The sequence below is a fragment of the Peromyscus leucopus genome, chromosome X, assembly GCF_004664715.2.
Source record: "Peromyscus leucopus breed LL Stock chromosome X, UCI_PerLeu_2.1, whole genome shotgun sequence".
Classification (NCBI taxonomy): Eukaryota; Metazoa; Chordata; class Mammalia; order Rodentia; family Cricetidae; genus Peromyscus; species Peromyscus leucopus.
In genome coordinates this window covers 16322565-16335047 of record NC_051083.1, presented here as the reverse complement: position 1 = coordinate 16335047, position 12483 = coordinate 16322565, and the positions used below count along the sequence as shown (strand labels likewise).

The 12483-nt window shown below is 46.4% G+C and overlaps 1 protein-coding gene across 5 annotated transcripts in view; it reads left to right on the top strand.

The window, feature by feature from the left end:
* Otud5 (OTU deubiquitinase 5) overlaps positions 1–11341 on the top strand; it is a 34662-nt gene extending 23321 nt beyond the window's left edge. For 3 of the 5 annotated variants that reach the window (XM_028881370.2, XM_028881366.2, XM_028881368.2), the window contains 7 exons: positions 1871–1935; positions 2020–2176; positions 2275–2423; positions 6722–6925; positions 8283–8484; positions 8569–8682; positions 8943–11341. In XM_028881370.2, the coding sequence (XP_028737203.1) occupies positions 1871–1935; positions 2020–2176; positions 2275–2423; positions 6722–6925; positions 8283–8484; positions 8569–8682; positions 8943–9067 (1016 nt within the window). In that variant the 3' untranslated portion in view covers positions 9068–11341. The remainder of the gene's footprint in view (positions 1–1870; positions 1936–2019; positions 2177–2274; positions 2424–6721; positions 6926–8282; positions 8485–8568; positions 8683–8942) is intronic. The other 2 variants (XM_028881369.2, XM_028881367.2) reach the window with 1 other exon arrangement.
* Positions 11342–12483: the final 1142 nt, after the last annotated feature.

Sequence of the window (12483 nt, the reverse complement as noted above, 5' to 3'; positions counted from 1 at the left end):
CAGAAGCCACATCCTTGTTTACATCAGTGAAGGGGCTACCCCTTCCTGCCTTCACAGCCCTCTCCTCCACTCGTCAGGTAGCTGCACCTCTGGGATGACTTGAGGCTGTTGTAGCTTCGAGCAGCCTTTGTTTCCATACCGTGCAGAACCCTTGTGGAGGGGGTCAGAAGGCAGTGCAGACCTTCTGGCAGGTCTGCAGAGAAGGACCGGCAGGCCTGGCTGATGGGCATGTTCCCCCCATTCCTAGCATCCCTTTCCCTGTGCGCCAAGGGGAGCCCATCAGAGCCGTGAATCTCCCTCTGGGGAAACACAGGGAAATTCCCCTTTCAAGGCAGCCAGTGAAGTCAGGCTTGCCTAATCTTCAGACCCACATTATGGCAGAAGAGACTCCTGCTTCCATGCCTCAGCCTACATGGCTGCTTAGCAGACTAGACCCAATTTCTTTTGCTGTATGTCAGGTTCTGAGCTGGCGGTGGGCTTTACACTTACTGTCCACAAGAGGTCTACAAGGCCATACCTATCTATCTGGTAGCCAGAGAGTCACTCGTCTCTACTTAGCTCACTGGTTACTGTCTGGCAGAACTTGAGTGTTTTTCTTCCTTTTCTGCTGTTTAAAATTCTAATCATAGCTAGGTGATTTGAAAAAGCAAAAAAAAAAAAATCTCATAATGGTGGGGGCATAGTGGCTTTTTTTTTTTTTGGTGGTGGTGGTGGTGGTGGTAGGCATTGAATGTAGAGGTTTGGTTTGGTTTGAAATAGAGTCTCGCTATGTGATCTAGGCTGTCTTTGACCTTAGCACTTCTTTTGACTCTCAGTCTTGATTATAGGTGTGTGATACCCTCCTTTTTCACTTTTTTTTTTTTTTTTTTTTTTTTGAGATAGGGTTTCTCTGTGTAGTTTTGGAGCCTGTCCTGGAACTCACTCTGTAGACCATGCTGGCCTCTAACTCACAGAGATCCGCCTGCCTCTGCCTCCTGAGTGCTGGGATTAAAGGCACCACCACCCGACTTCTTTTTTTACTTTGAATTTACAGAGGCCATCCTTACTTGTTGAGGAGACATCCAGTTTGACATTGTCACCATAGTTACCTTTAATAAGCCAGACTTGCCCCTTAACTTCAGTGTCCTCAAGTAAACATTGAGAAGGAAGTATGGAATAGGTGGTTCCTGGGGCCGCTTACAGGACTTAGGTTGTTGGTTTGTCTAAGGGAGAAATTCATTTGCCAGAAATACCTCTGATGTGGCTGTACTATTCCTTTTAGAGCTTTCTGTTCTGACATTTTTATTTATTGGTAGGTGTGGAGATTGTGGTGGCATGCCACAGGGCACAATGTAGAGGTCAGAGGACAACTTAGGGGAGTTGGTTCTCTCCTTTAAACATGTGAGTCTCGGGCATCAGGCTTGGAGGAAGAGCCTTCATCCACTGAGCCACCTTGCTGGCCCTTGACTGTACAGCACCTACCTGTACACCTTATATTCTCTCATTCTTCAACATTGTCTGACCGTGTTCCTTTTTTTTTTTTTTTTTTGGCGACAGGGTCTCATGTAGCCTAGGCTGGCCTTGAACTTACTTTGTGGCTGCAGATAGATGACTATAATCTTCTGATCATTCCACTTGCACATCCTTAGGGCTGGGATGAAGGCATGCACCAGCACACCGGGCTTGTGTGTGCATGTTGAGCACATCTTCAGCCCTTGCTTGCCATTTGTCACACAAAAATGAAAGAACTGTCTGGGGCTGGGTGTAGCAAAGGGAGTTTCCCTAGTTCCTCAGCCCATCCTTCCCTTAGTAAGTGATGCTCTGTGACTCCGACTCTTGTGGTAACAGCTCTGACTCCATCCTCTCCTTTCTTTTGTCCCCGCAACCCTAGCTGACCAGGTGTATGGAGACCAGGACATGCATGAAGTTGTGCGAAAGCATTGCATGGACTATCTGGTGAGATCCTGGGGAGGCCTTGGGACAGGAGGGTAGGAGGAGCTCCTTTGCACACAGTCCTTAATTTTTCAATCTGTTCCACAGATGAAGAATGCTGACTACTTCTCCAACTATGTCACAGAAGACTTCACCACCTATATCAATCGGAAGAGGAAAAACAACTGCCATGGGAACCACATTGAGATGCAGGCTATGGCAGAGATGTACAACCGTCCTGTGGAGGTGTATCAATATAGCACAGGTACTTCTGTAGTGGGTAGGTGAGGGGCTAATGGTGCCTCATCAGAGCCAACCATACTGGGTCCCCTGTGGATGCTCCCTCCTTCTCTTTCTCTGCAGAACCTATCAACACATTCCATGGGATCCATCAAAATGAAGATGAACCCATCCGTGTCAGCTACCACCGGAATATCCACTATAATTCAGTAGTGAATCCTAACAAGGCCACTATTGGTGTGGGGCTGGGCCTACCATCCTTTAAACCAGGGGTAAGTGGGTCCCTGTCCCATGGGTATTTGCTAGATACAGAGTGTTGGTTCTGCCCTTAGCCCACAAAGCATCCTCTCTCCTCTTTGAGTCTCCCCTGAACTCTGAGCTGTATAAAAATTAGTGAGTTACTGTTGATCAGAAGTCATTCTATGCCAAGCGGTGGTGGCGCACGCCTTTAATGCTCTGCCTCCTGAGTGCTGCATTAAAGGCGTCCATAAAAGCATCTTATGCTTGTTGAGAGTGGCCTTTTAGGATACCTTGGACTGGATATCCAGGCTTTCACCTGGATCTTCTCCAAGTGCATAGCAGTTAGAGACAGTTGAGGGCACAGACTTGGAATGGAACCCTGACCCACACACAGCTTAGTGGAATGGACCCTAGGGGCGGCTTGTATAGGTTGGGCCAATACTGCACAGGCATGGGACCTAGTAAGTAAGTATCAAAAGATGGCATTTCATTTTCCCAGCATCTACTGGCAGATAATCATTCATTCTCATAGTTTCTCTCCTCTCATCTTCCCTATTCTTTCCTCCTTCCTTTCATCTTGTCCCCTGACCTTCCCTTTCCCCCTCCTCCTAAGCTGCTTTTCTATTCCTCACCCTCCTCTCCACCCCCTCTCCTCCCGCTTCTCTGTCTTCCCTCTACCCCCTCCTGGGGATTTTGAAATCCTCTATTCAGGTTTCACTTCCTACAAACAGAAGGTGGTCCTGCCTCATCTTAAGAAACACTCTAGCATTAACATACCCTCCAACCCTGGGAGGGGTGGGGGGAGGGGGTTGTTTTGCTCTTCAATAGATTTGCAGAATGATTGTGAGAATATTAGCGTTTCCATATGCCACATTATGATTAGCATTAATAGAGTACACTTGCCATCATTAACAAATCAGTATTGATACATTAAGTAAAGACCACATTTTATTCACATTTTCTCAGTTTCTTCCTGATGAACCTTTTCTGTTCCAGGATACTATCTCATATTTAATTGTCCCCTTTGACTTTTTGTGGCTTGAACAAATTTTAAAGAATTTCACTGTTTTTGTTCTGATTTGTTGACCCACTCTGTAGTTTTATCTTTTCTAGAATGTCATATATTGGGAATTATGCAATATGTATGTAGCTTTACCAGAATGGCTCCCCCACCACCATTTAATACTATTTAAGTAAGATTCATCGCCGGGCAGTGGTGGCACACACCTTTAATCCCAGCACTCGGGAGTCAGAGACGAACAGATCTCTGTGAGTTCAAAGCCAGCCTGGTCTACAGAGCGAGATCCAGGACAGGCACCAAAACTACACGGACAAACCCTGTCTCGAAAAAACAAACAAAAGAGATTCATCTATAACTTTTCCTGACTTGACTGTTTATTTCCCTTTTTTTAAAATCTAAATGTTTAAAAGTTTCTCTAATTAATAGACTTAATTGTTGAAAAATTTGTTTTACATTTATCTATTTCAGGTAGGGTCTGTGGAGGTCAAAGAACAACTTGTAAGAGTCACTTCTGTCTATGGGCTTTAAACTCAGGTCATCAGGCTTGGCACAAGCACCCTTACTGCCTGACCTGTCTTGCCAACCTTCAGAATAGTTTTCTGTGTCCAGAGTTTCCATCTAGTCTTTTCCTCCCAAGGCGCAGAGACTCTGGTACATTTGTTAGTGTTTGACCCAGTGTTAATACATTCCTATTCACCTGCCTCATCCTTCCTCTTGTTTTGATGATCTTGGGAAGTTTAAGGAGTACTGTTCAAAAGTATTACCGGGGAATTCTCTTTCTGAATGTTGTTCTCCTTATTTAAGCCCAGATGAAGGACTGTTCTCGGCACATATTAGGGATATGTGTATCCAGAGCACATGTTAGGAATAAGATCATGACTGTGGATATTGTCTTTGGTCATCTGGCAGAAGTAGTGTTAAGTTCCCTACCTTTTGAATACTGTACTGTTGAGGAAGGAAATCACACCTAAGGAATGAGGATTATAGCTGTCTCCCTGAAATTACGTTAACCTAAACACAGAGGGTTATTGCTGATGTCTCTAGTTAAAATCCCCCCACCACATTCCTCATTCTTGCCTCCTTTCCCTTTTCCTGAGTAAATTCCCACTTTAAAGTTGAAAAACTTTCCCCACCACCCACCAGTCATTTACATGACTGTTATTTACGAATTCGTGTATAAGCTGGGGCAGACTCATTAACTGGACCCCCTGGAGTCCAGTGATAAGCACAGTTCTTTTTATGTTTAGTGTTACTGATTCTATTCATTTCCTAAGTGCCCGAGGCCACCACCTGCTTGTCCTTGAATACATTTGTAAGATGGTTTTGTCACTTGGAGCCTCACTTCTTAACCGATCTTTAAAAAGCGATTAGCATACATTAAGGATTAGTCTTTGTTTTGTAAAGTTCCTTGGATTTTGACTGAGGCATAACAACAAAGTGCATCTATCTTGGGCACCTAATCATTCAAACAGTTTTAGCCCCTGAAGGTTCCCCTCTCTTTCTTTCCTCTCCAGCCAACTGATCCTTTATTGACTCTGTTTTTGCCTATTTCAGAAAGTCACGTAATTGGAATCATAGTGAGTAGCCTTTTCAAAATGCTGCTTTCAGGTAGCAGTATGCATTAAGGTTCATCCATGTTTTTTCACGGCTTGTTAGCTATTTTCTTATCACTTACTGGTCCATTTGTGGAGGCACACTGTTTGTTTAATCATTCACCTATTGAAAGATACCCTTGGTTGCTTCCAGGTTTTGATGATTATTAATAAAGCTTCTGTAAACTGCTGAAAGCTTCTGTAAACTGCTGTGTGCAGGTTTTTGTGGGAAGTTAAATTTTATGATTAGTTGTATTGCTATCTGGAAGCAAGATTTCGGGATTACAAAACTATACTGTGATTTGTAAGCAACTGCCAGACTTTGTATGAAGCGGGCTAATGTGTGTGTGTGTGTGTATTCATCACAATAAATGAAAGTTCACCTTCCCAGGAATTGGTCTTCCTACTTTTTTGTATTTTAGCCATTCTTGGGATTTTTAGGTTTACTTGAATTGATAACAATGTGTTGAACATTGTTTTAGTACTCTACCCCTGAGCTATACCCCCAGCCTGAGGATCTTTTACGTATGTCCATTTGCTATCTCTGTATCTTTCTCTGTAGTTAGATTGCTTACCTACTTTCATTTTTGTTATTTTGCAGTGCTGGAAATTAAATTATGTTTTTGTATATGCACTCTTTATCACTGAGCTGGACCATATCTGCCTAGTTTTAAATTGGCTCAATCTAACATTTTCATACATACATTTCCCCCAGTATGCTTCACGATAGAAAATTATGTTGTACATCATTACTTAGCACACGTGCACTTATGTATGTTTTGTGTGTGTGTGAGAAAATGATGTTAACTTGCTGGGGGCATGGTGACACATGCCTGTAATCCTTGTATTCCAGAAGCAGAGAAAGGAGAATTGTGAATTCAAAGCTAAGCTGAGCTGCATCCTGAGCCATTGTTTTTGGGGAAAACAACATTAACTAAAACTTTATGAAGCAGTATTTACACTTAATCCCTGAAATATACTTTGATGTTCTCTATTATTTCATTAGTGTCATATCGCTGGATGTGGTGGCTCACGCCTGTAATCCCAGCACTTGGGAGGCTGAAGCAGGAGGATTGCCATGAATTCCAGGCCAGCTTGGCCTACATAGTGAGTTCAAGATCAGACTGGGCCATGTAGTGAGACCCTGTCTCAAAAAACAAACAAACAAATAATGCTGTAGTATCTTAAAACTTGGCATGAAGTTCTCTCTCATACAGTGTCCTAGCACCCACACCATGCCGATACTGACCCTTCATCCCCTCACATAGTCACACCCAGCCTCATATATGCTTGACTCCTGCCTCCACTCCATGTCTGTACAGTCCACTTCTCTGCTCATCTTTTTCCTCTGCCCTGTCTGTGAATATATGAGAAAGGTTGCAGTGTTGTGAAATAGAGCCGTTACTAGGGAGGCTTCTTTAAATTAAGGCCCAGACTGAAGAGCCCTTCTCGTCCCCAGACTTAGTGCTTCGCTTGAGACGTCTTGGGGTTGGGCCAGCATTTCTGACCGTAGGAATTCAGAATGCCAGATCTCAGAATCTAGGCCTGCTTTGCTCCAGTTCCCGATCTATGCAGTCTGCTGAGAAGTACTTTGTAAAAATAACTTTTCCTGTGTTGTCTTTGTTAAGGCCTGTAAGCCTACCTTCCTGAGCCCATTCAGGCTCTTGCCCAGGTTCAGAGCATCACCCCTACATCCCTGTTCCTCTCCTCCTGGCAGTTTGCAGAGCAGTCCCTGATGAAGAATGCCATAAAGACATCAGAGGAATCATGGATCGAACAACAAATGTTGGAAGACAAGAAACGAGCCACAGACTGGGAGGCCACAAATGAGGCCATAGAGGAGCAGGTGGCTCGAGAATCCTACCTGCAGTGGCTGAGGGATCAGGAGAAACAGGCCCGCCAGGTCCGGGGACCCAGCCAGGTGGGTCATGGACTCTGTCACTGGCCTGACCAAGACCTGTTACTTCTCTTTTGGTCCCTAATGAACAGGGATAAAATGTGGGAGAGAGATGCTCCCAGCCCCATCAGTAACTCTTCTCGTCTTTAGTCTTGGCATTGTACCTTGGAACACTCAACATTTGCTTTTAAGAAGTAAAGGAGAGCAGCCACCACTGCTGGTGGCGCAAAGGAACAATGGGTAGCTACAAAGAGGCCAGCTGGTTTGGAAACCCTTTGCATGTTACATTCTGCACTGAGGATGTAAAACCTTTTCCTTGACTGCCTTCAATGATCCTGTCTGTGGAGGGAGACAAGGCACTGGTGGGGCCTGTGGCCCTGGCTGTGGAAGACTAGTAGGGGGGAGGTTTCAATCAGTTGCCGTTTTAGGGTGGGAAGGGGGAAGGCAGGCATCTGAGGATCCACAAAGGAGTTTGGAATGATTAGATGTTTGCAAGAGCTGAATAATCTGTTCAGCAAATATTTATTGTAGGCCTGTGCCAGGAGCAGGAGGTCCTATTCCTAGTGTAGTGGGATACATTTGTGAGCCTACCAGGCCAAGGTCTCTGCCCTAAGGCTACACAGTTTCTCAAAGTGTAATACAATAATCATAATGAATAAATTAGTTGGAGGTGTGGTAGATGAAAAAAGGACAGTTGGTCCAGGGCAAGAATGAGACTTCAAACCAAATGGATGGTTGGAAGTCATAGTGTTAAACAGTCATCACGGTAGGTTTCAGCAGATGAGATGAGGAAAGGCTCCCAGAAAGGAAGGAGTCTGTTAGCTGAGTATGTGGACAGAGCAAGGCCTGGGGTGAGTGCGGCATACTTGATATAACCCAGGCCTAGCCTGTAACTGAACAGAATGTAGTGGGCGAAATCAGGGTGGTGGGACTAGGTTGGATCTAGGCTTGTGAACTCTGGGGAGGACTTTGGTTTTGCTCTGAATGAGGCAGAAACAATGAGAGGGCTGTGAAGAGATAAAGGATTGGGATGTGAGTCAGGACCTAACAGGATGATCACCCTGACTGCTGAGTAAAACAGTCTAAGCTAGAACGCAAAGGTAGAAGAAGTAGGAGACCAATGAGAAGGCCAATGAGAAGGTAGTACATGGTGGTACAGGAACTGTGGTCGTGCTGTGGAGTCAGGATCTCTTGAAAGAAGAATAGGACTTTCTCTCAGTAAACTCCCAAGACATGGGAGTGGTTAAAGAATCTGCCTGTGTTCCATTGTGATACATTAAAGCTGTACTGTAGCCTGGATTCTGGAAAGGGTATAAGCACTCTGGCACAAGAGGATCAAAGCTGGTGTAGGTCCTTATCACTTTTTCCTTCCCTACTGCAGCCCCGGAAAGCCAGTGCCACATGCAGTTCAGCCACAGCAGCCGCCTCCAGTGGCCTGGAGGAATGGACTAGCCGGTCTCCACGGCAACGAAGTTCAGCCTCGTCACCTGAGCACCCCGAACTGCATGCCGAACTAGGCATTAAGCCCCCTTCCCCAGGCACTGTGTTAGCTCTTGCCAAACCTCCTTCACCCTGTGCACCAGGTCAGTGAGTTGTTTTCAGGGTGCCTGCTTGGGCTAAGAGGCACTGCTTGGTGGGCCCTACCTCTGACTGTTCATCTGCCTCAGGTACAAGCAGTCAGTTCTCGGCAGGGGCTGACCGGGCCACCTCTCCTCTTGTGTCCCTCTACCCTGCTCTGGAGTGCCGGGCCCTCATCCAGCAGATGTCCCCCTCTGCCTTTGGTAAGCTTCCGTAGGGGATGGGCCAGCTGGAAGTTGGGAAAGCCTGGAGGATTTTTGAAACCCCTGGGCATCTTCCCAAAGTCAGAGGCAAGAGGGAAAATTTCAGGCCTAAAAGCTTTTCTCCACAGAGGTTGAGTAGGGTTTCACAGAGTCGAGGGATCCAGTGAGTGATTGGGGCCTGGATGGATTTTTCCAGGAATGAGGGAAATGGGGGGGCTGAGGACCCCCATCACCATTTTCCTCTTCTCTCTCCTGCCCAGCAGGTCTGAATGATTGGGATGATGATGAGATCCTAGCATCGGTGCTGGCAGTGTCCCAACAGGAATACCTAGACAGTATGAAGAAAAACAAAGTGCACAGAGAGCCACCCCCAGACAAGAGTTGATGGAGACCCAGGGACTGGACACCATCCCTCAAGCCCCACTCCTGCCCTTTGATGCCACCCAACCTTCTTTGGCTTTCTTCCCTCTTGGCTTCCTTCCTTGGTTTCCTCTTTTCCACTTCCCTCTGGCTGGCCCACCTGTGCGCTCCGTCCATCTCATCCCTGCCACCACCACACTGGGCTCTGCCAGCTGATGTGCCCTATTGCCCCTTGCACAGCACCATCTCAGCATTCCACCAGGGACTCTGGAAAGGGTGCCGAAGGTAGGCGCGAGGCACACAGAGACAGACCATCTGGCAGCCAGGCAGCCCCAGAAGAGAGAGACACTCACACAAAGGAAGTCTTCTGTTCGCCCTTCCTTACACATCAGATAAACTTGTTACCCCTCCCCAAAAAGAATGGCAGGAAAGGCGCGAGTGGGAAATTCTCCTTCCTAGTACCCCAAGAATCTGAGCCTTCAATCTTAAATTTTTCTTTATTAAAATGTACTTTTATCTTACAAACATTATGAAATGAAAAGCGATGCCCATGGCAACACTGGTTCTGAGGGTGGCATCTCCAGTTTGGAGTTGGGCAAAGCTGGTCGTGGGGCATGGTGGGCAGGCAAAGAGATGGATTTCTGCTGTCTTCTGGCCTCCAGCTCCTCGGAGGGGCCGAAGATGGAGCCAGAGGAAGGCGGCGGGGTTGCAGGTGGCAGACTGGCTTTGGACAATGAGACCCTGACCTTGCTGCATTCCTATTGCTTCCACAACCACTAGTTTGTTTGCAATCTTGAGGTGGGGGTCTCTCTGGAGACCATGGCCACTACCCAAGGTTGGAGTTTAGGGAGTGGGAGCAGCCTCTGCACATGGGGCACCCGTGCCCTGCAGGTGTTGACAAGATCCACCATCTGTAACGTCCTTGGCACAATAAAACCAAATGTCAGTTTCCCTGAGCAACTCTGTTCTGTGTGGGGCAGGGGTGGATGGGCCTCTGGGAAGGACAGAGTTTGGTTTGACCTGAGGTCGACTTGTTCTCCAGTAGGTGCTGTCTGTAGCTGGGGTTCATCTTTGATCTGTTTATTACGTTAACTTCTTGCCAGGTGCAGTCAGTGTAGGTAGAGCCCAGGCGGTTGAAACTAACCTGGGCCACATAACCAAGATTCTGGTTCTTAACAGAACCAGCAACAACCAAACTCTTGTAGAACCGGATCACAACTTTGATCCCAGTGCTGGGGAGGCAGAGGCAGGTGGATCTATGACTTTTGGGCCGGCCTGCTCTACAGAGTAGAGTTGCAGGCTTGCTGGGCTGCACAGTGAGACACTTTTCTCAGGAATTAGAAACTTCTTCAGTATCAAGTCTACTTTGTCTGAAGCCCCTACTCCCACGTACTATAGTTCCAAATGGGAGCCTAGGGCTAATTAAGGACTGTTTGAACTAAAGGCCATGACTGAATTATGTCTGCATTTCCACTCTCAACCCTCATATTCATTCTTATGATAATCTGATGGAGAAATAAACAGTTAGCTATGTGAGTTTAGTCAAAGTGACCAGAGGTGACCCCTGCCTGACTGGGTTTTAAGAGCTGGAGAATGAAATGGCTAAATCCGTTTTTGTTGTTGTTTCCAAATTCTTTTGACACCTCTGTCCATCCCTCCTAAGGTTTGTAAAGCCCAGGTTGAGAAGGCTGGCTGACCCTCAGATTTTCTCAAAACAGTATTCCCCCCCCCCATGCTTCAGTGGGGTCCCTGCAGAAGGCTGTGTGTGGTGGCCCCACAGGTGAGGGTGTGGTTTGCCCAGTGGGTGGCTGCAGGGAATCTGAGGTACATGGTCAAGCATGAGCATGCCAAGAGGGTTGATTGCAAATCTATCTGCACTTTCTAGCTGTGTGGCTTTGGACTGTCTTTGAGTTTAAAGTGCCCCATCTGCAACTACAGGGGCGATTAATGTCTGCTACCTCATGCTCTCTGATTTGTGAGTATTGACAGAGAATGTGTATGGTCAATAATGTACTACTGGGAACAGTACCGGGTACATTTGTAGAGCACAAATGTTGGGGTTATTACCGTATTTTGTAAGTTTGTACCATTTGGCCTCAGCCTGCCTCTTGCTACTTCTTGGCTTTTACTTGCACTTTGCCCGAACCCTGTCTTCAGCTACCATCCTTATTTGTCTTTTAAGACAAAGGGGTCACCTGAGAAAACCCCGTGTGATCTCATTCACGTTCTCACTTCTGTCTACAACTATCCCCAATAACTGTACTAGAAATAAACTTCTGGGCTGGGGCTGTGATGCTTACTTATCTTGTTTGTTCGTCTCTTAAGATCTACCCCTGCACTAAAGCCTGTCAGGCTCAGTAAAACACCTAGTACCGTTGGATGAATGAAGGGCAATTAAATGGAACTGTTAGGCTTTGTGTGTATATCTGTGCCTGTGACCACAGTGAATCGACCAGGTTCTCTGCATTTCAGTGTCTGGCTGAGTGTGTCTGTGTCCGTGTCCGACGAGGGCTTGTTTCCAGGTGTGTCAGATGGTGAGTGAGTGTGGGCCTCTGCCCATGACAGTTTGTGTCTGGTATCTGAGAGAAGTGCATGTCTGCGTGGGCCCGTCAGTAACAGTGCATCTGTAGTTTGTCTGGATACTTTCAGTGAGAAGGCTGCGTGTCTGATAGTGTGTATGTGATTGGATCTATTTTTGTGACATTGCTTATCTATGTGGTGCTTAGATCACTATATGCCTGCTTTGGGGTGTGTGTGTGTGTGTGTGTGTGTGTGTGTGTGTGTGTGTGTGTGTGTGTGTGTAAAACTTTATTCTTGTAATGACAGAATCTGGGTCCCTCATTTCTGGGGCAGTACAAATCTTGATGTAAATGTGGGTATCTGGTGGTGGTGGTGCTGTGCTTGTAACAAGTTTGTCAGTTTCTGGTGGGACATATGATGTTAATTGACCCCATGGGACAGTATGAGTAAAGTCATATCACTGAGTGTTTCTGGGATATTGTTTTCTGGGGGTATCTTGGTGTGCATCTAGGTCTAGGCCGAGTCTGCCTGAATATATCTGCCTGTATCTTTGATGATCCTCCCTCCTTCTGTGTATGTCTGTGTGTTAGTATGTGACTTCCACACGCGATTGGAGGTCAAAAAATCAACTTGTGGGGATTGGATACGGGTTGGCAGACTTGGTAGCAAACGCCCTTTTCCTCTGAGCCATCTCAACTGCAGTTCTTTTGGTTTTAAGTTACATTCTCATTATGTTGCCCAGTCTGGCCACCGATCCATGATGGTCCTCCTGACTCAGCATACAGACTACGCGGATTTCACGTGTACTCTACAAGGCCTAGCTTTCCATGTATATTTAGGGTTGTGGGACTGTCTTCCTGCACATGGGGCCCTCTGGATATTTCCACAGACGTGGCTGGGGCAGTTGTACCACTTCTTCAG